This window comes from Carcharodon carcharias, chromosome 9, assembly GCF_017639515.1.
Source record: "Carcharodon carcharias isolate sCarCar2 chromosome 9, sCarCar2.pri, whole genome shotgun sequence".
Taxonomy (NCBI): Eukaryota; Metazoa; Chordata; class Chondrichthyes; order Lamniformes; family Lamnidae; genus Carcharodon; species Carcharodon carcharias.
In genome coordinates this window covers 118,671,716-118,699,461 of record NC_054475.1, presented here as the reverse complement: position 1 = coordinate 118,699,461, position 27,746 = coordinate 118,671,716, and the positions used below count along the sequence as shown (strand labels likewise).

The window sequence follows — 27,746 nt, the reverse complement described above, 5'->3', positions numbered from 1 at the left end:
AATATGTGAAAACAGACAAGGTGATTTACATGTCAAATGAAAAAACTGTCTGGTCTTCTATCTCCTTAAATCAATGAGAGAGAGCTTGCTTGATTTCTCTTCCACCCAGATGTGCAATGCTTCTCATCTGATTTCCTTTTCACCCTGTGTTCAAACCATTCAATATGTCCAGGAGCAGAAAACATCCACCATTATTCCAGCTATCAGAGTCTATTATCATTATCATTATCATTATCATTATCATTGATTTCTGATCAGAGGGATTGCCCCTTTCGTACAAGCTGACTTTTTCCCTATCTTCCATTTTTCTTCGTCTGATGATGAGAACATCATTAGACAAAAAAAAAGATAAAGACATTAAATTTTATGCAGTAGCAGTTATATAAAATTTACCTGTATCAGTTATATAGGCCAGAATTTTCCAGCGCCCCCACCCCGACCATCCCCAATGCCGCCGGTTCCCCCACAGTGACGCTGGTGAGCCATTGAGTTCTCCATTCCCATTGGCGGGACCGGAAAATCCCGTCAGTGGAAGGGCTCTGTGCCTTAGCCAAAATGGTGCCAGAGTCCTTGAATCCGGAATTCCGTTTCTGAATCTAGCGCCCACCATTTTTTTGCCAGAGTTGGGGGGGTGGTGGGGGAGTGCAGCGGTACGAATGGGGTGGGATGTACTTCACACATTCGCAGTTCACAGAGGCTGCGGCATATGTCAAAGTGCAGCTGCCTTCACTCAGAAGCAATTTTTGTCACCCAGATATCTCAGCATCCCCTGTGGCTGCCTCTGCACTGCATCTGAGGGCAGCAGGTCCAAATTCTGTTCACACCTGCACCCCACCTCACCACCCCTCACCCCAGCACCCCCAACCGACATACTCTGGAACAAAAATCCGGCTGTTTGAGGAGCTTTGTCCTGAACTGGATTTCCTGACTCTGTGCATTGGACCCGGCAGTGAAAATCCAGGCTTTAACAGTCTATCCAGCATTAGCACAGCTGCTTAGGCCATTGTTAATAGGTGTGAATATCTTGCACTTCTTTCCAGTAAAATAACCCTGGCCCCATTTTAACCTTTAACAACCAAGCCACACGGGCTTGTTGTCAGCCGAATTTAGAGCAGGTCACATGACTCCATTCATTTCCCCCATTTTCCCTAAATTAAAGACACAGTCCCAAATATAACAACCTTATAAACTTCATATTTGTAACAGTATATGCATATGGAAAATACCTATGAAGACTCACCATAATTCATTGTTAATCCTCCAAAAATGAAATGTGAGTATACTTGATCTCCCTGAGTATACCCTCTACCACACTCCTGGAATTCACAGTAGAAGGGAAACTCTACTCTTTGAGAGACTAAGTGATATTGTCTGGCTTGCTTTCCATAAAACATACCGTAGGCCACATGATATGAAATCGTTTGTTGGCGTTTCACAGCAAAGAAATTTGGAGCCAAGGTAATTCTACCCTTTCAGCTCACAGAGTGTAAAATGTCTAGTGAAAGTTGGTAGACACACAAATGTCTCTGACAATGGTTCTATGACAGAATTCGGCTCTCACTCACTAAACACATATAGCAATTGAAACTTAACAATTCAATTAAGTGCACTTGCTCACATTAAAAATAGATCAATAATTATGCCAATTTGGAGAAGTTGCAAAATTGCCTACACTCTAAAAAACACTACTGCAGAGCAGGAAAGAATTTAGTGATTCCTTGCTCTGGCTTGGCTCTATAATCATTTAACTTTTGAAAATATTTCCGAATTAAGTCTGCGAGGGATAAGTGTGACACCTGATTGATTACCTAACAATAGAAGACCAGAGTTAGCATCACTTGAATGTCTCAGTATCGCTGGCAGACTTAAATGAGTCTTATGACTCATGCCCAGGAATGTAATTGTGCTACAAGAATTTAAAAAATATATAATTCATAATTCCGGCATGGAACAAAGATTTCAATTCGTGGCTTGTCACAAATCTTGCACATCTGCAGAAAAAATGTGGCCTTTTTGTGGTCTGATCACAATTCTTTTCATTTTCCTTCTTTAAAGATTCTAACACATTTTCCCTGAATGGTTTTACTTTCCTGACATGTTTCTATGGCTTGTGCTATTTACCTGCTTACAGTATATCAGGATAATGGTTCAAGAGTGCACATCAAGGGCTGGGTTTTATGCTCCCCTACTGACAGGTTTGAAGGCTGCAGCTTTCTAAGGCGGGTCCTCCACCCGAGAAACAGGCGGAAGTCTAGCCGAAAGGCAATTAATGCTGCTCCTAGTTTTAAATTGATGCGGGGCAACCGTCGAGATCATGTGTGGGCTCCCCCCAAAGTTTTAGCCATGCGTGGTGGTAGGACATCCGGGGATTGCAATGCCCCATAAAACCCAGCCCTGGGTTTTGGCCTGCTTTGAGCACAGTTTTCTGACCATTTTAATGATAATGACTTTGTGACAAATACAAGAGCAAATTTCAAGGAGTCACAACCACCAGGTAAGGCTCCACTCCAAGAGCAAAGCAAAACCACAATTTAGGTGACTTTTATATCCCTTTTAGCATTTATGAGCGGAATCGTCAGCTCTGGGCCTAAGTCCCGTGGCAGGGATGGGAGGCGAGAATGTTTTTCGCCATGGAGCCCAGCAGGAAATCGTGTGATGCTCAGCTCGTTAATTATGCAGCCGGGGATTTCCTGATGTTTCTTATGGTGAAGCGGCAGGATGTCGCACACCCTGCCATCATATTTGGGTGCCACTTTTAAAAGGCACCTGGACAGCTCCTGTTAGCTTGTTTTTTTTACAATGGACCAAGGCATGGCACACAGAAGCCAAGGTGCACAGGCTCCCAGATTCAGCAATGCAATGCTAGAAGTGCTGCTGAATGCAGTGGAGGAAAGGAGGGATGTCCTTTACCCAAGGCATGGGAGGAAGAGGCCCACTTGTCTCATCACCCCTGCTTGGGAGGCATTTGCCAAGGAGGGAGCATGCCCTATCTCCGCCCCCTCACAACATTCGAAGACCGGGCTTCTAAGGTGACAGGGGAGGATCGAGACCATGGATGTGGAAATGGCAAGGCTGGCCTCCCCTGGCCATCCAGTGAGGAACCATGCTTAATGTCTTCACTTAGAAACCTGAGGGTCATGTTCGGTGCTATGTTGAAGGCAGGCCATGCAGTCACTAATTTTCTCCTCTTTCCATTACAGATGCCAGCAAGAAGAGGGTCAGGTCAGACCCCGAACGCCAGGCTAGATCCAGCTCAAGCCCACAGAAGGAGTGACAATTGCACCTGTTGAGCTGTCATAGCAGTCACCTGCACTCTCCACCAGTCCAGAGACACACACTTTGGCGGGTAATAGAACTAGTTTAGGCAATCTCACATTCTGGTGTTCACCTCATAGACACACATCTGCAGCAGGAGGGGGAAGGTACAGCTGGAGAACAGGCCCCTGTGAAATCCAAGTCAAATGCCAACCCTCAGGAAGCGGTCCTAGAAAAGAAGCTGGAGATGCAGTGGAAGGCTGGGGAACATTAGACAGAGGTGTCAGCGGCCTTCAACAGAGTGACATGTGAAGTGGAGGAGTCCGTCCACCTGCTGGCGGCTGACATGGCTGCGACATGTGTGTGCATCGAGGTCTCCACGTGGAGAGTGGCGGATGCCATAGAGAACCTGGTCCAGCAGAATGTCCAGTTTCTGCTGGAGGTGTGTGTGTGTACAGACCTTCAATCCATGGCTGTAGCCATGGGCAAGCTTTTGCAGAGACTATGAGAGATGGGGATGGGGCACCTCAACCTCCCTTCAGGTGCCCCTTCTCAAGGAGTTAGCGAGGGGCCCTCGGGCACCCAAAAGGAGGAGCAGCATCAGGCTGACACCCTTGGGACCTCCACTGAGAACTTTCTGAGGATGTCTAGCCTTCTGAAACCCCTTTGTCTTTGACCTCATCAGCCCTGGCCTCTGGGACCGCAGATGGTGCACCTGCCCCAGAGCAGGTGACTTCCCGGCCTCAAGGGTCCAGAGGATGCCCGCCAAAGTCATCAAAGGCATCAGGGCATAGTGGTCAGCAGCCTGTGTCCACCCCTGCTGAAGATGATGGGGAATCACCTAGACAGGTGGCAGGCAACGAGAAAAGAAGTTCAGATCTCTCTATGGTAACACGGTGCAGTCTCATTGGTCATTGTTGATGCACAGTTGTTAATATATGAACATTTGCACTTTAAGGAGGTTTGATGAGTTTTTATTGCATCTATTAGTTTTAAATCCTGTGCGCACCCCTTATATGCTAGAGGGCAAACCTGCCTGGGTCTATGTGCCCTGGAATCATGCAGGTGCAGGGAGGCATCGATCTTTGCCAGGGCCCTTGCGAGTCATGTGTGAGAAGCCTCCAACATAAGCTGTTCCTCTGCCCTTCACAGCCCCTTCGAAATAAACACCTTTGTCAGAACTACTTGCCGTGGTTCCCCTTGAGTTATCCAGTTGAGCTGATCTGCAACTCTGGCCACTTGATGACCCAACTCCTATCCAGCATTTCCATATCTGGACTTTGAGGCACTGGTAGGCTCACAACAGCTTGTCCTTTGAGATTTACTCCAATACTTCCTACCTTCCACCCGTTACCCACACCCTCCCCCCATCACCATTGAGCGCCCCCCATCCTCATTGTCACAGTCAACCTTCCCATGATCACCATTAAACCTCAAACTGCCCCACCCTTCGGCCCATCACAGTCACCGTCCACGTTCCCTCCCTCCCTGTAGAGCCCAACCCAGTCACCATGGAAATGCCCACCATTGTCCTTCCCATCCCAAAGATCTACATTTCATTCTGTGCCTCCTCCAACAACCCTAGGCGCTCCTTCACCCTTCATCACAGGACCCTCACCCTCCCACCCTACCGCATACTATTGCCCCCTTTAACAGTCACAATTCCCTCACTCCTCCCCCCAGGATTCATCCATTGATTCCACAGACACTTGCTTCTGAACCTTACCCTCCCCCCCCCCACCCCCCCCCCCCCCCAATCACTCAAGGTCTCCCCCCCACCTTACAAAACACTTCTCCACCTGCACCCCTACTCACGGACCCACTCTTCCCCCACGGTTCTGCCCACCCGCCATCTCTATCCCTCTACCGCACCGATCCAACGCCCCAGCAAGACTTCAATCATTCCATCCCCCCGTTTTGGCCTCCACACCCACCCCACCTCTTTGTGCCTCTCTTTCCTGTCTTTTTTCCCAGCACCAACCACAAAGATCATTGATGCACTCCATTACCTGTTGCAGCCGTTCAACTGCTGCTCAATGCTCCAGATGTTTGATGGTCAACATGCTGCTCTAGGGTCCACCATTGTGAGACCCTAGGTCCATAAGACGCTCCAGTCCTCCATCCAGTTAAGTCCTTCCATGTGCACACCGTGTTGGTCTGGATATATTCCAGACCGGCATGAAATCGTGCTGACAGGGCGAGTGACTGGATGGAGAGGGACAATTCCAGTCGGGGTGTTCATTTGAATCTCGACAATGAGATGCAAAATGGCTTCCCAATGGCCTCTGGCAGGAATGGTAACCTGCCATTATCCCATCACCATTTCCTGACATCAGGAAACTGATTTTTCAGCTCCTGTCATATTGTCTGCCTTCTCCCACCATGAACACTGCTGCTGGCGGGAAAGGACAATTCCACCCATATCTTCAGCTGAGATTAGATGAAGACTGAAAATCCTGCATTTGGCTAGATTATCCTCTACTGCTTTTAATAGAAGAGCCCTTTCTTATGGCATTTAAAAAAAAGTGAACTTATATGAATTGACTTTGTATAAAAATACAGTCCATTCCCAAATCCTCGCTGTAAAGAATTTAAAAAAAATTGTGGTCCAAGCATTCCGGTACCGCATCAACACTGTCAACCATTGTCCATTCAAAGGGAGGCCACCAATTTAAAAATTCTAGGTCAGGGTCTGTGCCACTAAGTGTACGTATTAGGTGCCACCCTATCCTGGGAAACCACAAATCTGACCTGGGGAAGTGAGGGTGCCCATTTCCACTTACATGTGGGGGCTAGTTTGTTCCTCTCTCTCTAAGTGGTCTCACTGATTGATCTTCATCATTACTAGGCCAATGGGTATGATGGCCTTTCTTCCAGGTAAGACTAGATTAATGGAAAGAACTTTTTGCCCATGTAAGAAAAATTACCTAGTCCCTCCTCCCCTTGCCCTAAATAACTCCTGAAAAATGAATACACAACACAGAAACAGATCATTTGGACCCAACTGTACCACATAGGTGCTTATGTTCCACACAAACCTCCTCTTATCTGACTTCATCTCATCCTATCAACATATTCTTTGTCCCTCATGTGTTTATCTAGCTTCCCCTTAAAGGCATCAATTTGTTTCATCTGAGAGTACAAATAATGATGATCTCCGAGCCAAAGGCAGCAAAAAGGGGTATTTCAGAAAAATATCTGTAGTGTTGTTTTGAGTAAAAAAAATCCATAAAACACCAGGCAGTGAATTCTATCAAGTAGTGAATGGTTAGCTTAGAGTTCAAACTAAAACTAACTTCAGGGAACATCCTTCATGGCTGTTCTATGTACTGTTGCTATTTTGATGTTTTTTTGAAACAGATCTCAATAGACCATATAGCTCAAATGAAACACACAATAACTCAAACACAATAAAACCAACTGATGATATTCAGAACTAGGATGTATTAACATTCTGACTTTTCATTTTTTTCTGTTACTGTAACAACTGAATTATCTTATTGAAAGTGACAATGTAATGTAGTTTGTTTATATAAACTGAACCTGGTGATCAAAACATTTAACTTCTGATGTAAACATGTAAATCTTGGTTCTGATTCCAATATAGTTCTGCAAGCAAGACCAAAAATAAACACATAAAATTAAATGAGAGTATTATTATCGGTTGGTTTTCTGCCACAAACAAAATGCCATTAATGATCGACAATTGGCTGTGTGGTTTCCGATTTGCCACCACTTTCACTGTGGCGCATTCATAATCACTTTTCCATAAATTCACAGATCAGCCATGATCTAATTGAATAGCTGAACAGGCTTGAAGGGCTGAATGGCCTACTCCTGTTTGAGGCTTGAGGAATAATACAATGTAAATAATGTAAGGCATTCGACTGGGCCAGCAGAAAAGCAAGATGGCTTATCCTATTTGGTGATTCAAGATTTGGAATTGTTTGAAGTTGAGTTGGCTTTTGGTTTCTAATTCACCTATGGGTGTGGCTGAGAAGGCAGTTTACAGATTGTGAGAAACAAGCAAAGCCCATCTTTCCTTCTTTCCCTTTCAGCTTATTTGACCTGTTGTTCCATAAATCTTAGCGCCCACTGCCATGAATCACGTAGCACCCATTATTCAAGAGAATTAAAACTTATTAAGGTGCTGAGTACCTCTAATTGAAAGCTATTGCTCCTCTGTGCTGTGTACTCTGGTATTTGGCAAAGCAAAATACATTGCCTGGAAAAGTTAAATCGTTATTGAGCAGCAGCCTCACATGAAAAATAGATTAGACTGAATTGCATCCTTATTTCTATTTTGCCCTAAGATAAGCTGGTTTAACCATTGACGAGATCAGCTATGAAAGTAATCAGCACACAAAAATAATTACTTACATGAAAATATTACAGTAGATCAGGGTTCTCAAGGTTTTTTCCTTATTATCTAATTCCTAAGCTATCCACATTGCTCTACCGATGGCAATTGATTTCTTGAACAGTTGGAAAGCTTCATAATAGTTAAACTGCCCCATGGGTGGTATTAAGCTCACATAAGTCATGTAGACAAATCAAATATGTCAGAACAAAATGGCATGTTAATTGTCCCACATCCTGTTTTATGTCGGTAGTCCAAATAAGCTAAGGTTTCTTGAGTGTGGTGTTACTTTGCATTTTATTACAATGCTGAGTTAACGTTGTAATATAAAGTCAAACCTAAAATTTTATAACATTTGAGGTAGATTAGCTTCTAGGTTTTTTTGCTAAATCCTCACCATTTTGTTGAACAGTAATTTCATGACACTGAAGACTGAAGAAATAATCTATATTTTATGAAGGCAGTGTATCTTGATCTTGGTTGTGATCAAGCTGCACTATAAAATTATTATTTTACATGCTGTTATGGGAGACTTACACGGCTGAATTTTCATTCAGTTAAGGCGGCAGGTTCAGAGGCAGGCCTGCTGCCAATTTTGCAATCCTGTCTGGTGTACCATCCTGCCGGCATGTTCCTGCCTCTGCCTATTTTGAGAGAAGTTGCTTCTTTGGGGGAGGTGATTAGCCAGTTAGGCCAATTAAAGTGCCTATTAAGGGCACACTTCACACCCTGTTTGGAATTTTCCAGGTGGCATACAAGCCCTCCGCTGAGGCTGAATCCTGTCGAATGGATAAAAATAACCTCACGCTAGCAGGCCAGGGAGGCAGTGATGCCTCATTCAATTTCCCTCTCCCCACCCCCATGGCCATAATTACTAAAGGGCCACAGTTGCAGCTGCAGCTATCCTGTTGAGGGGTTCGCCCTCCACACTGCTGACCAGGCGCCTTTGGCCACATTTTATTTTTGAACTTTCTATAGTCTTCAGAGGATGCTTCCACCTTGAGGGATCCTCTCATTCTCCCATCTACATCGATAGCGCCCGCCTCTCCTAGTGGGACTGTTGGCTGCCCAGAACCTTGGGCATTCTGGCTCTCCTGGCTGTGAGCCCATCCATATCCTTAATTTGACGAGGCTCCTGGAGGAGGCCTTTTAAATGGCCAGCTCCTTAAAATTCCCCCTCCGCATCCCACCACCGGCATTCCCAGGTTCCCGGTCTGCATTTCATCACCACAGACGTATCAGGGTATAGGAATGAAAATCCAGCCCAAAGAGTCTGATTTTTAATGCAGGTTTGTTCATGAAAAAAAGAACTTACATTTAGATAATGTCTTTCGTGACCTCTGAACATCTCAAGCGCTTTGCAGCCAATGAAGTACTTTTTGAAATAGATAGTCACTGATGTTATGTAGGAAGTGCAGCAGCCAGTTTGCACATAGCAAGATCCAACAAACAACAATTGATAATGTGTCTTTTTTAAAGTCATTGTTTGATGAATACATATTGGCCAGGACATGAAGCTGAATTCTGGCATCAAGGGAAAACAAATAATATTTTGCTTCCTCCTGTTGGCAGCGTTAATCACTTCTCAGCTAAATTATAAAGTACAGATCACAACACAGCAGCAGCAACATACCTCAGTCCCAGCTCTAGAAGACTTCAGTAGTCAAGCCTATTAACATGAGTAATCCATTTCTTATCACCACATTATGCCACAGCAGTACGGTATCACTCGTTGACTCTAAACTCTGATTGACCATGCATAATTTATAGCTCCCTCATTAGTAGAAACAATATATCAAACAGTCCCACACACCGCCCCCACCCCCCCACCCCCCCAACACATATGAAGCCCTGTTGCATGATTTCCAGGCACAGCATTATGAAAATAGTCTATGGCCTAAACCTATTAGAGCCAATAATACAGTTTATCGCAGCACAATACTTGTGGATAGATGTCTCATTCAGCACATTATAAATGGTGTGATCTACTACAGGTCAATCTAATTTGTGCTTGAAAGCTGCAGATGCCACACAATGACTTGCCAATTCATTGCTGATTACAGGTAGTGACAATGGCAAAAATGAGGAGAGTGACTGCTGAAAAAAAGAGTATGGTGTTTGGCTGCACCTTGAGCAGCTGAAACTCTCCCACTTCTATTGCAAAGAGCGTCCCTTAATTGTACTCGTAACTGTACATTACTTTCAATTTAAAAAAACATACATGCAAAGAACATATTTGTTCAAATTGAAGCTGGAGGAGGCCACTCAGGGTCTCAAGCCTACTTACTCATTCAGTAAGATCATGGCTGATCTTCTCAGTTATACCTTTGCAGACTATCCCCTATCCCATTGTTCTCTTAAGTCATCAAAAGCCTATTGTACTCTGACTTGAATATCCTCAATGACTGGTGATCCACAGCTGTTTGGGATGGTGGATTCTGAAGATTAACAATCCTTTAAGTGAAGAAATTTCTCCTCATCTCAGTCCTAAACAGCCAATCCAGTGGCTCAGGTGCATGTAACTTGTTTTAAACAAATGTGTTTCCTCACGTAGCAACTGTGTTTAAATCATGCTTTTAACATAATAGAAAATCCCAAGGCACTGCACAGGACCATGATCGATTAAAATTCGACCAAACCACATAACTAGATATTAGGAGGTGACCAAAAGTTTGGTCAAAGAGGTGGTTTTATGATCCATCTTAAAGGAGGAGGGAGAGGCAAAGAGGTTTAGGAAGAAAATTCCAGAGTTTAATGCCTGGAGAGCTGAAGGCCAATATTGGAGCAATGAAAAGAGAGGGTGAAGAGACCAGCATTGTAGGAGTGCAGAAATCTCAGCAGGTTACAAGGTAGGAGAAGGTTACGGATATAGACAGAGGTGAGGTCATGGAGAGATTTGAAAATAAGAATGAGAATTTTTAATGTCTGTTCCAGCTCTTCAAGGGGGGTGAGTTATTCTGGGTCCATGCACAATTCCTCTTGGTGCATCACTCAAGTAGAAAACCACCAGGTGTAAAACCTGAACAGAAAATATCTGGAATAAAAACAGAAAATGCTGGGGGAAAAAAAACTCAGCAGGTCCAGTAGCATTTGTGGAAAGAGAGTTAATGTTTCAAGTCCAATATGACTCTTCTTTCGAACTCAGAATATACCTGGAGCTGATTGAGAAGGATATCTCAGCCAAGTCCAACTCAAACCGCTTGCCAATGCTTGAGGTTTATTTGTTAGTTTTGCAGTTGGTGGAGTTTTTTTTAAATACAGGGGAAATTTACATGTGTAAGTTTACTTCATGTGTGGATCTGATCCCATTTTCTACAGAAACTGGTTTAGTTATAACTTTCAGTTGTGTTGCATTCAGGTCAATTTTGGGGTCAGATTTCTGCTCAGCTTTCTCGGTTTTGGCCAAACCATCTACTGTATCTGACTTGAATTATCCAAAGGCTATTAAAGGCATCATTGCATTCAAGCTGATGGTTCTAATAACCCCTTACCTTTTATGTATTCCAGCACTTTGGCACTTATGTAGTTTTATTTCACTGACATTTTCTTTCAAAAATAGAAGATACAGATTCAAGTCATTCCAATAGCCTTCATAATGTTCAGCATCCCAAACTGTGGCAGAAGTTCATACAACTTAGGAAAAGTGTAGTTCTTTCTTAAAGGAAAGATCATACTGTACACTGTGACTGGTATAAGGAGGATAATATACGACAATGTTGACGATAATTAGAAGTTGAAAAATTCCGTCAGAAATGACTTTGCACTGAAATAATTTTGGTATGCTTATTTTATTCCCCAGAATGCGTGTTTTGACGGAGCATCTGAATTCATTGTGAGAGAAGCCAGAAAGATTTAATATCAAAGTAGATGCAGGCCATATAGTAATGTAAATACTTTAATAAACAAAATGCACAACTTTCAACCAAGTGGAAATGTTGCCATATCTGATCATGGTAGCGTTCAGTCACAACAATCACAGTTAGCATATTGAGTCTCCTAACTCCTATGGTACACAATTTATTCAGTCATTCAGTAGCTGACTTTTTAGGCCCAGGTGAGGGAAATCACAGAGGGAAGCTGGCTTGAAATTTCCTGCCATCAGCCAGCATGCCGTTTCCCTGGCACCATCCTGCCCCCAGTCAATTCTCCCAAAGCAGGACTGCAAATGGAAGGTAACCAATTGAGCTCCATACTGACCACTTAGGGCTTCTTTTTGGAGGCTGACTGGGATTTTCCAGTTGGTTTCCGGGACCCCGCAGACAGCGGTGAAAAGGGGGGCTGCTTGGAGGCAGTTTCCTCGTGGCCAGGGGGTCTGCATTCCAGGTCTGGAATTTTATGACCGCGATGAAGAGCCCAAATGCTGGGGGGAACCCCATCCCAGCCATTTGTGGGACCCCCATTCCCATTTGCTGGCTATCCGGCAACTATTTAGTTGCTGTAAGGGCTCTTGTCCCTTTAAAGAATGGCCAAACGCACCCCACCCTGCCACCCAGGAACTGTCAGCCATCAGAGGGCCAGCAACTTAGCATTGCCAATAGGAATGGTGGCCACTGCTGGCACTGCACCTGAACAAGAGGACTCATGCCATGGAAGCAAGCCATTCACCTAACTAGTTAAATGGTCTGGGGTCGCTGGGGCCAGTCAGGCAGCCCTGTGAGGTGGATTGGGGGAGAGGGGGGGTGATTGGTGAGGGCAAAAGGGTTTTGTCTTGCGGGCAGCTAATGCTGTTAAGGAACACCTCCCTGGGTCACAGTTCCCAAGTAGGAGGGACCCCCCCACCCCACCCTTTCCAAGCCTGCAAGAGGCTGCCAGGACTCACCAAGTGGTCACCTCACATGGCGGCAGGCCAACCCACTGCTTGTAAAATGCAAACAGCAGTGGGAAGTGGCCAACTGGCTCAGTTGGCCTCTGGGTGGGAGGGCTGTCCTCCACCTTTCCACTGATAAAATGACATAGTAGCAGGTAGACAATCAACCACCAACCCCCCCTGCCCCCCCCTCCCCCCACCTATCATCGCCACTGTGCAACCACCAACCTCCCCCAGCCCTCCTTCACCAGAGGACAAATTCAGCCCCACAACTCCACGCCTGGCTGCTTGCTAATGTGGACCCACTGGCACAGGTTCCACAAGGCACAACTATTAGTCTGGATGGGTGCTCAATTATTTGCAAGACGGCACCTTAATATTAATAAACATATACTAGTATGGGTGTTGCATGAAAATCATGGTGTAATCCCAGCAGTAATGATTAGAGACTTTTGTTAGTGGTGTTCATGGATGAATATTTGACATCATGGCCGAATATTCCTCAGCCTGTTATTTTAACAGAAGCAGGAACCACTGAGTAATAAGATCATGGGCTCAAGTATCATTTCAGATCTAAATTGACACATGATTGAGAACTGTACTGATGGAGTGCTGAGAAAGTGTGAGGTGCTGTCGGAGGTGATGTCTTTCCAATAAGACTTCAAATCGAAGGCACACCTGCCCTTTTGGGTGGATGAAGACGATCCCAGGGCTCTACTTGGAAGAGCAGGGGCGTTCTCCCCAGTAGTCTGCCCAAAATTCATCTCTCGGCCAACACCACTAAAATAGATTATCCAGCCACCATCACATTGCTGTTTGCTAAGCGTAAATTGGCTGCTTTACCTTTTGCATTACAACAGTGACTACACTTCAAAAGTACTTCATTGGCTGTGAAGTGACTTGGAGCATCCTGCGGTTATGGGAGCCTTTAAAAATGCAATGTCTTTGTTTTCAAATAATCGCCTCTGGATTGACGGCTTGTTAGCATTTATCCTTTAAGATTCCGTGTCTGTAATTTCTAGCTTTATAAGGCAGGTGATGCCTGGAATTTTGAATGGGGGAAACAGTGTCTACCCCTCGTACAATTCTACTGGAGGCAATGGCAAGAAGGAGAAAACGTACCTAGTCTTGAATGAACTTTAGGACGAAGTATTATCTTATTCTGGATCAGGAGACCACTCATTCCTTCGTACCACATTTCCAAGTTTGACACAAACGCTTGCTAAAATGATTAGTATTGTGTTCCTAGCACCAATCGAAACCCACCTCAAAATGCCCAACTTTTTACAGCGTTGGCTCTTCGTCTGGCACTATTAATTTAGTAGCGACTTTACATAGTAAGATCCCACTGGCCTTTGAGCGCAGCAAACATCGACCAAGGGAGGATTGTTATAGCTGTACATTCTCCACCTTACCTTGCTCTCCCTCTGTTTCCAGTAGTACCGAATACCAAACGAACCAAAGAGCAGGAAAACCGCCACGAGAGCTACTAGTGTCCCAAACTTCAAATATCGTGCGAGGTAATTGTGTTTTTTCTTCGCTGCAAAGGTCTGAAAATGTGCAACAAATTAAAATCCTAACTTTGATCAGGTAATCACACAGCACTTCAGTAACTAAAAGGAAATTAAGCATGGGACTATGACTTTTTCCTCATCTGCAAGCAAAAATTTCTTGAAACCGAAGTGTTCAAGGTACAACTCCAGCAAAAATAATTGTTACATTTATTATTTTAAACGACATTCTTACATCTATAACTAAGTGCTGTCCCTCAAGACTTTGGCTTGGTTTTTCTGCCATCATTTGAAAACACTGGTCCGAAAGCCTGAATCACACGTTATTCATGAGCATCGAGCAAACGAGACTTTTATTTCCCCAAATCCAGAAACTTGCAATTTCACTTTAAGGGGAGTTTCAGAGGCGTCTCTTAAAGGCGCCGCTCGCTGCCTCTGTAATTTCGTCGCAGCGCCCGGATTGTCAAATCGTCACTCATGTTGACAGCAAAGTCCAGTTAACCTGGAGTTTTTGCTAAAGAAAACATTTGAACAGTTTGCGATATGTCAAAGTTTAATTGCAACAGCAGCTATTTTGCATTGTGCCCAGTAAATACCTTGTGTCACCTCAGAACGTCCCAGGACGCCTCAGGAGCACCCACCAATTGGTTATATGCTCATCACGGGAGGCAGGGGTGGTGGTTGTGGGGAGTCAAGCTGTCCCTATAATGGTCCAGGCGGTCAGGAATATGTGAACCTCTGTGATCCTCTGCAACTTGCTCTTAAATACGGAGATCTGCATTAGTTAAAATCGCTGATAACGATTGCCCAGCCAACCTGACTTATTTTTGGGACCTACAGCATTGAACACTGTCAACCAAAAAGATGGAATTCACCCCCTTAGCTGGAGATCCAGATCTCATGGATACTGCTCTTAATAGAAAGATGCTCATAGTGAGTGAAGGTTTCAGTCTTCACCTGCTCCAGTCAAGGGCACTGGTGTTAGAGAAGGTGTAGAGAACATCCAATGTGAAGGTCATTTGGAACAGTGGTTAACATCCCTGCCTCTGAAGCAGAAGCTCTAGGTTCAAGCCCCACCACAGGACTTGATGGCCAAGGACAGTGTGTTCATAAAGTGGCTCAAAGAGCTTGAGCATCGATCCTTCCAATACATGCCAATGACAGGCAGTAAGAGAGGTGAGATTCCTGGTCAGCCATGTGATAGAAAGAATGGAGCCTCTACCATAGCTCTGCACTGCAACATGCTGGGGTGGATGTAGAACCTGCCCTATCCATGGTAAAGATCACCCCACTGTGGGTTGGGCAGTGCGTTGAAGAAGAGAATGTCCTGGTCCCTTACTTGGCAGAACAATAGAGTGCCAGGTTACTGATTCCTGCTGACCAGTGCACAAGAAGACACCTAAAGGGTCACATCCTCCAAAGATTGGAGGAGGTTGGAATGGCTGCATAACAAAAAATAAGAATGGTGGTAATATGTGCCAACTCTAGCAGTGTGGTGCTTAAGGCTAAATGCCTGGTTCTAATATGTGGCATGATTCATTGATAACCTCCCTTATAAAATGCAGCTTCTGCAAGCATTGTCTCTGGGTGGGCATTGGTCTGTATATTTTGGTGTGTGGGGGGGTGGGGGTGGGGGGAAGGGGCTAATAGCAAATGGGTTCCATGCATTGTGGTGCCTAACTAGCTTGTCCTCTCTCTATTCCTGCTCCTCTGCTTGCCCCAAAAAGTATTGCTGCAGAGGTATTTCTAGTGGAAAACTCTAGAACGTAGTGTGAGGTTCTTGGCACTTGAAACAGCCAGAGACAGCTTAGAATTCAAAGTGCACAAGCAAACATGGCTCCTTTATTAGAACAGCTCCACCATACTTTCTGCTTCTGTTTGTAGCTTCCCAGCAGCTTCAAGTGAACAACATGTATGTTGCAATTTCAAAACACTACAACACTGCATGTAGCAAAGGGAAAAAATGAGAATTTCACAGCAGAAGGCGCGAAGTTAACTGTTGACACAGTGGTCAGCAGCAAAAAAACTAAGAGAAACATATCTGGAATAAAGTTGTTGCAAAAATTGTTCATCTTTAGTAGCATGAAAAGGGCTGGTAGCAAGTGGGCATCCCATTTTATCTAGAAATATAAGAAATAGGAGCAGGAGTAGGTCATATGACCCCTCAAATTGGCTCCGCCGTTCAATGAGATCATGGTTGAACCATGACATCAGCTCCATTTTCCTGCCATAGAACCATGGAACCATAGAAAAGTTACAGCACAGAAGGAGGCCATTTGTCCCATCTCATCCTATCCCCTTTAATTTTAATGTCCTAAGATCTATCAATCCCACTCTAGAGTATGCATAAAGACTGATTATGCTTAGCTCTCTGGGATACAGAATTCCAAAGGCCCACAAGCCTTTGCATGGAAACATTTTTACTCAACTCATTCCTAAATGGCTGATACATTATTCTGAGATGAGATCTCAGAGTTCTTGATGCTCCAGCTAAGGGAAACAACCTCTTAGCATCCACTCTGCCAAGCCTCTACCCTGTCAAACCTCTAAGGACATGGCACCACTAGTGATCAGACTGGCTGAGTCCTAAAAGACACAGCTGCTAGACTGGGTCTGTGGCAGGTAGTGAGGGAACCAACAAGAGGGAAAAATATACTTGGCTTCATCCTCACCAACCTGCCTGCCGCAGATGCATCAGTCCATGACAGTATCAAAAGGCGTGACCGCCTTTGTGGAAATGAAGTCCCACCTTCATCTTTCCCTCCGCCTATCACTGGCTCTCTATCCAGCTCTACCTGTTCCAACCCCCTCAACCAGCTTATATTTTACCTCATTTCTATTTTTTCTCAGTTCTGATGAAGAGTCATACGGACTCAAAACGTCAACTGTATTCCTCTCCACAGAAGCTGTCAGATCTGCTGAGTTTTTCCAGCTATTTTTGTTTTTGTTCCCACTTTTACATTGAGGATACCCTCCGTCGTGTTGTGGCACTACCACTATGCTAAATGGTCTAGATTTTGAACAGATCTAGCAACTTAAGACTGAGCATCCATAAGGCGCTGTGAGCCATCAGCAGCAGCAGAATTGTACTTGAACACAATCTGTAACCTCATGGCCCGGCATCTTCTCTGCTCTACCATTACTGTCAAGCCATGGGATCAACCCTGGTTCAATGAAGAGTGCGGGAGCAACAGCACCAGGCACACCTAAAAATGAGGTGTCAACCTGGTGAAGCTATAACAGGACTACTTGCATGTCAAACAACATAAGCAGCAAGTGATGAACAGAGCTGAGCGAATCCACAACAAACAGATCAGATCTAAGCTGCCACATCCAGTCGTGAATGGTGGTGGACAATTAAACAACTCACTAGAGGAGGAGACTCCACAAATATCCCCATCCATAATGTTGGGGGAGCCCAGTACATCAGTGCAAAAGATAAGGCTGAAGCATTTGCAAAAGTCTTCAGCCTGAAGTGCTGAGTGAATGATCTATCTTGCCCTCCTCCAGAGATCCTCGGCATCACAGATGCTAGTCTTCAACCAATTCAATTCACTCCACATGATATCAAGAAGCGGCTGAAGGCACTGGATACTGCAAAGGCTATTGGCCCTGACAATATTTCGACAATAGTACTGAAGACTTGTGGCTCAGAACTTGCTGCTTCCCTAGCCAAGCTGTTCCAGTACAGCTACAATAGTAGCATCTACCCGGCTATGAAGAAAATTGCCCAGGTATGCCCTGTACACAAAAAGCAGGACTAATTAATCTGGTCAATTACTTGCTCATTGGTGTACTCTCGACCATCAGTAAAGTAATGGAAGGGGTCACAACAGCGTAATCAAGTGACACTCGCCAAGCAATAACTTGCTCACTGATGCACAGTTTGGGTTCCACCAGGACTACTCAGCTCCTGACCACACTATAGCCTTGGTCTAACTATGGACCAAGAGCTGAACTCCCGACATGAGGTGAGAGTGACTGCCTTTGACATCAAGGCCACATTTGATGGAGTGTGACATCAAGGAGCTCTAGCAAAACTGGAATCAATGGAAATCTGGAGGAAAAAGTCTCCACTGGTTGGAGTCACACCTAGCACAAAGGAAGATGGTTGTGGTTCTTAGAGTTCAGTCATGTCAGCTCCAGAACATCACTGCAGGAGTTCCTCAGGGTAGTGGCCTCATCCCTACCACCTTCAGCTGCTTCATCAATGAACTTCCTTGCATCATAAGGTCAGAAGTGGGGATGTTGGCTGATGATTGCACAATGTTCAGCACCATTCACGACTCCTCAGATACTGAAGCAGTCAATGTCCAAATGCAGCAAGACCTAGACAATATCTAGGCTTGGGCTGACAAATGTCAAGTAACATTTGTGCCAGAGAAGTGTAAGGCCAAGACCATCTCCAACAAGAGAGAACCTAACCATCACCCCTTGATGTTCAATGGCATTACCATCACTGAATCCCCCACTATCAACATCTTGGGGGTTACCATTGACCAGGAACTACATTTGACTAGCCATATAAATGCGGTAGCTAAAAGAGCAGGTCAGAGGCTAGGAATCCTGCGGCGAGTAACTCACCTCTTGACTCCCCAAAGCCTGTCCACCATCTACAAGGCACAAGTCAGGAGTGTGATGGAATACTCCCCACTTGCCTAGAAGAGTGCAGCTCCCACAACACTCACGACGCTTGACACTGTCCAGGACAAAGCAGCCTGCTTGATTGGCACTACATCCACAAACATTCACTCCCTCCATCACAGACGCACAGTATATCATCTACAAGATGCGCTGCAGGAATTCACCAAGGTTCCTTAGACAGCACCTTCCAAACTCATGATCACTACTATCTAGAAGGACAAGAATAGCAGATAGATGGGAACACCACCACCTGGAAGTTCTCCTCCAAGTCACTCACCATCCTGACTTGGAAATATATCGCTGTTCCTTCACTGTCACTGGGTCAAAATCCTGGAACTCCCCTCCTAACAGCACAGTGGGTGTACCTACACCACATGGACTGCAGCGGTTCAAGAAGACAGCTCACCACCACCTTCTCAAGGGCAACTAGGGGTGGGCAATAAATGCTGGCCCAGCCAGCAAAGCCCACATCCAGTGAATGAATTAAAAAAAAATTAATTTCAGTGAGATCAGCTCTCAATCTTCTAAACACCAAAGATCAATCAAAAGCAAAATTGAACATGAATTATCATCAGCCTATTTCAAGATTCCGGCATAGACCAATTTTACTTCTGATATCAATGACCAGGGCAAATTTGTAATTTTCAATAAAAATGAGTTAATCCATAACGGTTTTACTTCTCAATCTTGGATCTTGAATTCAGCTTAGCTTTGTGGATGAAAATGTCCTCTTTCTGCAAGTTGGAAGTGCATTATGTGAGATGAGTTTGGATTGTCTTCTCGCGTTTCCTGATGGACACAGTCCACAGCATAATACTGCTTCAAATTCAGCATAAATTGGCACTGGCACTGAATAGCAGTCTCCAAACAGCCATAATGATGGCTGGTGTGGGAAGTTGCACAATTTACATTAATGTAGCAAAAAAAACAATCTTGTTCAAGCTGTGACAGGGGCACATCAATAAGTAGAGCTGTGCAGTGTTGTTTGTTGAGCTATACCTGATCTGCGAGAGACTGATACTGAATTCAGCAGTGCAAACCTGCTGAGCACAAAACTTACTCTAATTCTTAGTTTAGATATAAGTGAGAGTCATTCTAAGCTTTTAAGTGCTGTTGAAATAACCTTGTTCTCTTGTGATAGGATATAGCTCCTTGTGCTGCCCACAAATTACTTGGTTTGGAAGTTGGCCACGTTCGACTTGCTATGTTCGGCCAATAATTGAATTGTACATTGAGCTGGTTGCTCCAATCAATTTCCTTGCTGGATGAAATCTGTCCGTATAGGCAGTTCCTGCTCCCAGTCAATCAGAGACTGCTTTAACGCCTTATGGGTTCTTATCAGTTTAGAAACAAAGGGATGGAGAAATGTAGAAGGTAGGAACATTGGGAATGATTTTGCACTCTCCACTCCAAGTGATTAGTAGCAATGGCAGGGAAATGATGGCCAGCACCACCCCCTCCCCTCCCGCCCAACCACCCCAGGCTCAACGGCTCTCTAGCCCGCCCCTACCCCACCCCCTGCAATTTTCACTCTGGGGTCACATAAATCTGAAGAATTAAAATGGGGTCACATTGGGAAAATGTTTGGGAAGCACTGAATTAGGGCTTGTCCATTTCAGTCTAAGGACACTTTTTAATATCATGATAAATCCTAATTAAAGCTGAGCAATCCCTCAGGCACTGAAAATGAATGTCCACAAATGTGGAGTCTCATTTCCTTTGCTTTTAGATGTTGTTGGAGATTTATTGTGAAATAAATGGCAAATCTTTTCGTTCTGTTTCTTTATTCACACTCAATCCAATTTTTCCTTTCCTCTCTTTATTTTGTTTTCTGCTCCTGGTTTGACATTGAATTCATTATCCTGACTTACACTTCCTAGTTCAGGCTCCATGCAATTCATAAGCAATTCTTCAATAATTGATTAAAGAGATACACAATTGCTTGTCCTATTCAAGTAAGTCCTAGATGCCCTGTAGATGGTGCTGTGCCATTTCAAATTCACACAGCAACTTTCACTTATGGAAATTAACGAGGCAAAAGCAAGTCTCACAATTGGCGTATTTCACCAGCTACAGTAAATATTGGCCAGTGGTCTGCTCCCTGCTGAGAGAAGCAGATCATGAGTTACCCTGATCATTTAATCCTTTATATAAGAAAATTAGGAATTAAAAATAACATCTCCAGTAACAAATAATGAACAATATAATCCAAAAGTGAAAATATTAAATATAAATGATAAAGAAAATGGGAAGAAAAGAGAGAGAGCAGGAAAACTCAGGGCAGACAGGGTAAAAGTTTAAGATGCTTTATTTAAAATGGCTTGACAAAATACATTTCAAATAATTTAATATTAGGTATAAGAATATTGGTTAAAAAAGAGACATGCTGTCGAAGTGTTTCGGCTTGCACTTATCAGGCCAAAATTACAAGAATACCAAATCCCAAAAGGAACAGCAATTTATGCAATATGAGAAGAGGGTGCTGATTGGTTGGTAAGTGGGCTCTGACTGGTAGAGGTATTACCAAGGAGAATGTACCAGGCAACAGTTAAGGGACAAGCTTTTGTTTGAATTCAAACCAGGCAAGTCAACTCTGATTATTCAAGGAATTGCCATGGGGAATGAAACAGCGAATGGCTGTCCCCAAGCTTTTGTTTAGTTGAAAAAGACAAGTTCTTTCTGTTTTCAAAGGACAAGGCCTTGTGCGTGAATATATGTAGCTTCGGGCATTTGTACATGAGCCATGCTGCAAACCCGACTGATAATCTTAAATTGTTTGTTTAGCACAGTCGGGATTTATTTAGTAAGTGTAGTCCAATCTTAGAATCACATCGAATGGTGGACATTATGTTCTGAGTCTTGCAAGCATGAACGGGTTGAGTGTGGTCAGTACTTTGTCTGTTGAGAACAACTGAAGGAAAGCGCTGTTTGATACGAACCACCAGCCATTGGGACGTATGGCCTACAAACCTGGCATCACACCGGCACTGGAATTCATGTACCACGTTACTCATTTGTGTGGTAGGTAGAACAATGTTTTGGTCTGATAGCAGCATCCTGTTATTGAAAGTACCAAATGTGTTACTACTGCATAGTAGCAGCGGGAATCGGCTAGCTTCACCTGTTGGTCAAATTTTTTGAGACACCTTACCCTTCCAGTGCAATCTGAGGCAATTTTTGTTGGAAGAATGTTGGTTACAGATTGGTATGTCTTAAAGAAGTCTCTGTAGTCTTCTGTAGGTTAAATGTAAGTCTTTATTAACTACTAGAACTACACATGTACAGTAAAGGGTTCAGGCTGGGAGCTGTCTCCGTGCATCGGTCTATACATATCTCTGCTCATCACCCACACTGACCCTGGGTCTGGGTCATGTGCCTTCTTATATCATATGCACAGTACTGTGCTCAGTCCTACATTAACCCTATATGTGCCAGTCCCTTATACGACACCTCCCCCCACATCTTTATCCAATATATTTGGAGTTATACCAGTTTACTTCATGCTTTACTTTGTTACCAGACTCATACATTTACATTATTACTATTACTACATTAGCACTATTACTACATTATCACTGCCTCATCACCACCTCGCCCCCCCCCCCCACCCCTCCATTTAAGCTCGTGCACTTAAAAGGTTTGGGTGATCTGGATGCCTTATAAAACTTTCATATCTTATTGGAGTGGTAGGCTCTGTCGTTGCTGGTTCTTCCTGTTGGTCTGAAGGTTGGGTTGGCATCTGGGTATGTTTTATTCTTTTCTTCTATTTATTCATGTTGAATCAGGCTTCATCGGTCCGGCTGTTATGTTGATCAGTGGTTGCTGCTACTCTAACTTGTTTCTTGCGGGGCGGATGAACATTGTGTTCATCCCCTTGTCACTTTTGCTTTTTCCATCATCCTGTGGGTTGTGTCATTGTCTTCTGTGGCTGAGGAAAGGTGTTCCTGTAGTGAGAAGAAGTTTTAGTGGTACGCTCACGACTGCTTTTGTTGTTGGCTATGGAAGGCTGCTATCAGGTTCTAATATCTGCTGTGGTGTTGGCCTGCTGGCTGGGAGTTGCAGCATATGCACAGTGATTACAGTGTCGGCGCCAGAGGTAGAGGCTTCTCGGACTGTCGATCATTCTTTCACTTTTTCCACTGGAGGTGTCATAGTTACTTCCTGGGTGGTTGGCTGGCCTGACCATTGAGGGTTTTCTGGGACATGTAGCGAGAATGGACAAACCTGCTCCATAAAGACAGAAGGCAGTTCACTGCTTGTTTGTCGCTACAACCACACCAACCCCCTCCACCTCTCTGTCTCTCTATCTCTCCGCCCCCCACACACACACCTTAAACCAGCTTATATTTCAGCTCTTTCCTGGACTCGAACTCAAGTTCTGTCGAAGGGTCATGAGGACTCGAAACGTCAACTCTTTTCTTCTCCGCCGATGCTGCCAGACCTGCTGAGTTTTTCCAGGTAATTCTGTTTTTGTTTTGGCAGTTCAGAGCTGAAGTTGTAGTCAGGATACCTTTTTGCTTTGAGTACTCAGGACCTTGCAGATCTGTTTGGTCAATGACAGTGGTTCTCTTAACATCATCTGCCACCTTGAGGAGATCCAAAGCTATGCAGGTGTCTCTGCTCAGGGGAGAGAAAGCATGGTTATGAATGAAGTAAGATCTGTTTGTTGCCATATCTCATTGATTCCAGGATCATACCAATGATTGGAAGTTGAATTTCTCCAGGCCTGTGAAGTGGTGTGTTCGTTGTTCAAAGCCAGAGGTCTTTCAGCCATGGTTCTTTGTCCGATTAGACTGTTACACTGGCTCATGTGTCTAATTTAAAATTTGTTAGATGGTCATTGACAGAAATGTCTGCATTCCAAAATGAGAAAGCAAGATTCATGACCTCGCCCAAGAAGCATGGCTGTCTGTCTTCTGGGTTTGCAGTCTCAACCTCTTGGATCATCTTTGGGCCTTCCATGTGTTCCAGAGCTCTAGTCTTGTACATTTGGCCATAGTGTCCAAAGCTGTTGCATTGGAAGCATTGGGACTGAACTCACAGGACATTGATCTCGCCTGTGAGGGTGCTTTGCTTCAAAGCGCTGGCATGGTTGCTCTGCTGGCTGATTTGGGAATTGCTTTCCCTGACTTAGAGTGTTCTGTTTCTTTGTTGCTTGACAAGCTGCTCTGAGGGTTGACCTCTGCACCATGGTTTATCCTCTCATCTCAAGATTGTCCTATGCTGCTCATGGAGTCCTGGCTGTCTAGCTATCTGGATTGCCCTTTCCAGGGTTAGGCCTTCCTTTGCTTGTAGGTCAGAAAGTGCATCGTCTGTTACTCCTACCATTATTCTGCCTCTGATAAGTTCAGACTTTAAATCCTTATATTCACAACCATCTGCCATCCTGTACTGATTATTGATTAATTAATCGACTGGTTCCCCTGGCAGTTAGACTCTGTTATTGAATTTAGCTCTTTTGAATATTTTATTGCTTCTTAGATTGAAATAAATGTCAAATGATTTTAGTACCTCTTCAGATTTTGTGAATGATTCATTATTTCCCTGTCTTACAATGATGTTGTCCCCAATCGGGCTTATCGAGTAAAGCAGTATGTTTACCTGCTCTTCTTCTGACTTTTTAGTAAAACCTGAAGCGATGCTGTATCTTAAGAATGTTTTCCTCCAGAGATCCCAATTTTGTGACTGGTCTGAGCCTTGGATTAGTCCGAATTGACTTGTGTGGAATTCTTATCCATGTCAAAATTTTTTAGAATTGTATGTACAGCTTTAAGAGCCATCTGAATTTCAGGATGGCATCACCATTCACGCAGAGACAAAGGGATTTTCCATGCTTGCCAGTTTTGCCAGGCTACGCAGAATGGTGATAGTGCTTTCCTTGAGAAAGGAATTTTAACAATGGCTGCCTGGATCGGCTGCCTGCCAACTCCTTTTCTTCAGCAGTTTACTTTTTAAACTGTTGAGACTGTCGAATTGCTTTTTTGTTTACTGAGCTGGACAGTTGCAATGTTCCCAATGTACTTAAATAACTCCTTTTTAGTTTCGGATGAGTTCAGGTGCTGTGTGTTCAGGCTCTGACTTGGAGATCATGCTTTAGTGATGGGCTTCTTTCAAATGGCCCTTCTGACACTGAATTACACAGGCATGGAATTTTAAAAGATCTTGCTCACCCTTGCAAGTTCTGTGACTCTGCACTTTGAAGCTGGACTTCCAATGGAAATTCAATGGTGTCTTCAGTTACAGTAAGGAATTTGAAACCTCTGCCTTCAACTTCCAGGCGTTTCTTTGCAACTTTTTCTGATGATTTAACCTCAGTGCTTCTGCTTCTTTAGGAGCTTATTTTCAGGTCAGAATGTTATGCTGAATTTTTCTCAGTCTTCCAGCATTTCAGTTTGCCTCTGAATCTTAGACAATTCTGGGTTTTTATCCCCTTGCTGCCACCATGATGGGAAGGCATTGGTTACAGACCGGTATGTCTTAAAGGCACACCTTAATGAGCTCCATCCTGTGCTCAAATTCACCTTTGAAATGGAGCAGTCAAATAAGCTCCTTTTCCTCGATGTGCTGGTTGATAAATCTGCCAGGGGGCTCTCCACTACTGTCTGTCACAAGCCCATCTTCACTGGTCATTATACGCGTTGGGATTCTTACAGTTCCACGTGCTATAAGAAGGACCTTGTCGGCAACCCCCTAAATAGGGCCCAAGCTGTTTGCTCACCACTGCAAGCTTGATGCTGAAATAAGGTATATAAAAGCTATTCTGTGGAATAATGACTGCCCCAATCAGATCATTACTCACTGTATATTGTGCAAACGCAAGAATGGGCCTAAGGCCGCCACTTTCGGAGCTGAAAAGTGCTTAGTCTACCTCAGATTGGTAAGGTATCGCAAAAAATTGGAGCAACAGTTGAAGCTAGCCATTTCACATTCTGCTACTATGCATTAGCAACATGAAAGGTATTCTCCACTAACAGGAGGCTGCTGTCAAGCCAAAATGACATTCTGCCTACCACACAAATGATTAATGTGGTTTATGAATTTCAGTGCCAGTTTGATGTCAGGAATGTAGGCCAAGAGTCCCACTGACTGGTGGTTTGTATCAACCAGCACGACCCTTTGGCTGTTCTCGACAGGCATAGTACTAACTGCACTCAACCGGCCTGTGCTTGTAAAATTCAGAACATAATGACCAACACTAGTTGTGATTTCAAGATTAGACAACACTTACTAAACAATCCAGATTGTGCTAAGAATTGCACTAACAAACAATTTAGGATTATCAGTTGGGCTCACAGTATGGCTCACTTACGCATGCTAGAAGCTACATATATTCACACACAGGACCCTGTCCTTTGCAAACAGAAAGCATGTGTTAATGAATTGTGCCTTTTTCAACCATCCCCTCTTTTATTCTCCATGGCAATACCTTAACCAATCAGAGTTGATTTGCCTGTTGTTACGACTAGTTGAGGAGGTGTGAACTGGCTCCCCTCTATTCAACCTCCTTAGTTGGTCACAACAAAGGTTTTTAAATTTCTTTTCCCCAAGAATGCCCTTTTTAAATCCAAATGTATTTTTTACTATCTATACAGTGAACTAACCATGAGGTTTTCTTTAGTCAAAGGAAGAACAAGTTTATTGGCCACTAAACTTGAGAAAATAAATAATAAAAGACATGACATTGTACACACATTAGGCATAATTTTACATCCCATGGGGGGCTGCGCACCAGACACGATCGAGTGTAAAATAGTGCACGATGATGCCGGGTGAGCGTCCTAACATCATCATGTACTCATGCGATATTTCAGTCGGCAGGCGTGAGCGGGTCCTGGAGCCACACCTGCCATTAATTAACTGACCACTTAAGGCCATTAACAATCCAGTTGACAGCGACTTTTCGTTGCCCGTGCGATTTCACACTCATCACACAGGCAAAATGGGCAGGCGGTCAGACAACACTTTCAAAAACCTATTCCGTGGGTGAGATAAAAGCAGTGAGCAGCATTGCCAGTGTCAGTCATGGGGAGTTTAGTACATAGTTGGCTTATTGGTACTAGGCAGCTTCATCTATGTTCGGGTTTCATTGTTAGTATCTCCAGGCTTTATTTCGGGACTTCTTGGTGTCTCCAAGGAACCCAAGGATTCAGACCATGTGGACCCTTCCAGGTATCAGTCAGCCTTCCGTTACCCTGGTAATGGGGATTGTGGTCTCCGCTGGAGGCACCTTCTCTGAAGAGGCAGAGAGGGGCAGAAGAGAGAGGAGCCCAGGTATCCCTATGCAGCTTCCAGGGGAGTGACTTGTGGGAGGAGAGGTGCAGGCACAAGGGGCACAGGGTCAGCAGGAAGTCCAAGGCATAAGGGGATGCGGAAGGTGTCATTATCCTGCTGCCAGGGTTTACAGCGGTGATGCAGATACCTCAAAATGTCCGAGGTGCAATGCTGATGGAGGGTCCGCCTCTCAAGGAAGACAGTGACTTTTATTGGGCCTGACATAGGCTCCTACTGTGTGGGTGGACACCCCATGCCAGTGGCTCTGAAGGTCACAGTGGCCCTCAAGTTCTATGCTCCTGGCTCTTTCCAGGGGTCAGTGGGGGATCTGTGTGGAGTGTCCAAATCAGCTGTCCATAGTTCTTCCAAGCTGGTGACAGAAGCTGCGCTCTCCAAAACTGGTACTGGCAAGGGGGGCCCATAGGGGTAAGAGAATCTTGACTCAGCTCCACAGGCCACAGATGATGAATCCAGTAGCGAGTCAGAAGAGGAGCATGGTGAGTAGAACACTGAAGGTGTGGAGGCAGACCTCGGTAACTTCCAGAAGGGTAGGGATGCCTTGATCCAATGCTCCTTCAGCTAGGCTACCAAAGATCAGCTTCAACCACATGCCAGGGCTGCCGCCTCCATCCTGGATGTCTGGAAGGACCCTTTCATTTGAACACAAAGAACACTTAGTGCCTGTGCAATAAAGTTCGGAGCCACTTACATCTATCATTACATACTGGTGTACCCTGCACCAAAAATATAAAAAATGAAGCATACCCAGGCCATGACAACTGAAACAAAATTAAACAAAAAATAGCTCTCATTTTGACAATTCCAAACTATTTACATAACCTTCTCTGGTCTCATTCCCAGACCAGTATAGATAAAACAAGCATAAATGAACATAAAA

General features: G+C 44.3%; 1 protein-coding gene across 1 annotated transcript in view; it reads right to left on the bottom strand.

Annotated features, from left to right (window-relative positions):
• tnmd (tenomodulin) overlaps positions 1-27,746 on the bottom strand; it is a 177,725-nt gene that overhangs the window by 148,774 nt on the left and 1,205 nt on the right. Inside the window, exons 2-5 of the mRNA XM_041196164.1 lie at positions 27,614-27,627; positions 23,088-23,194; positions 21,729-21,811; positions 13,838-13,972 (exon numbers count right to left, since the gene is read on the bottom strand). Coding sequence (XP_041052098.1) covers positions 13,838-13,972; positions 21,729-21,811; positions 23,088-23,194; positions 27,614-27,627 — 339 coding nt within the window. The remainder of the gene's footprint in view (positions 1-13,837; positions 13,973-21,728; positions 21,812-23,087; positions 23,195-27,613; positions 27,628-27,746) is intronic.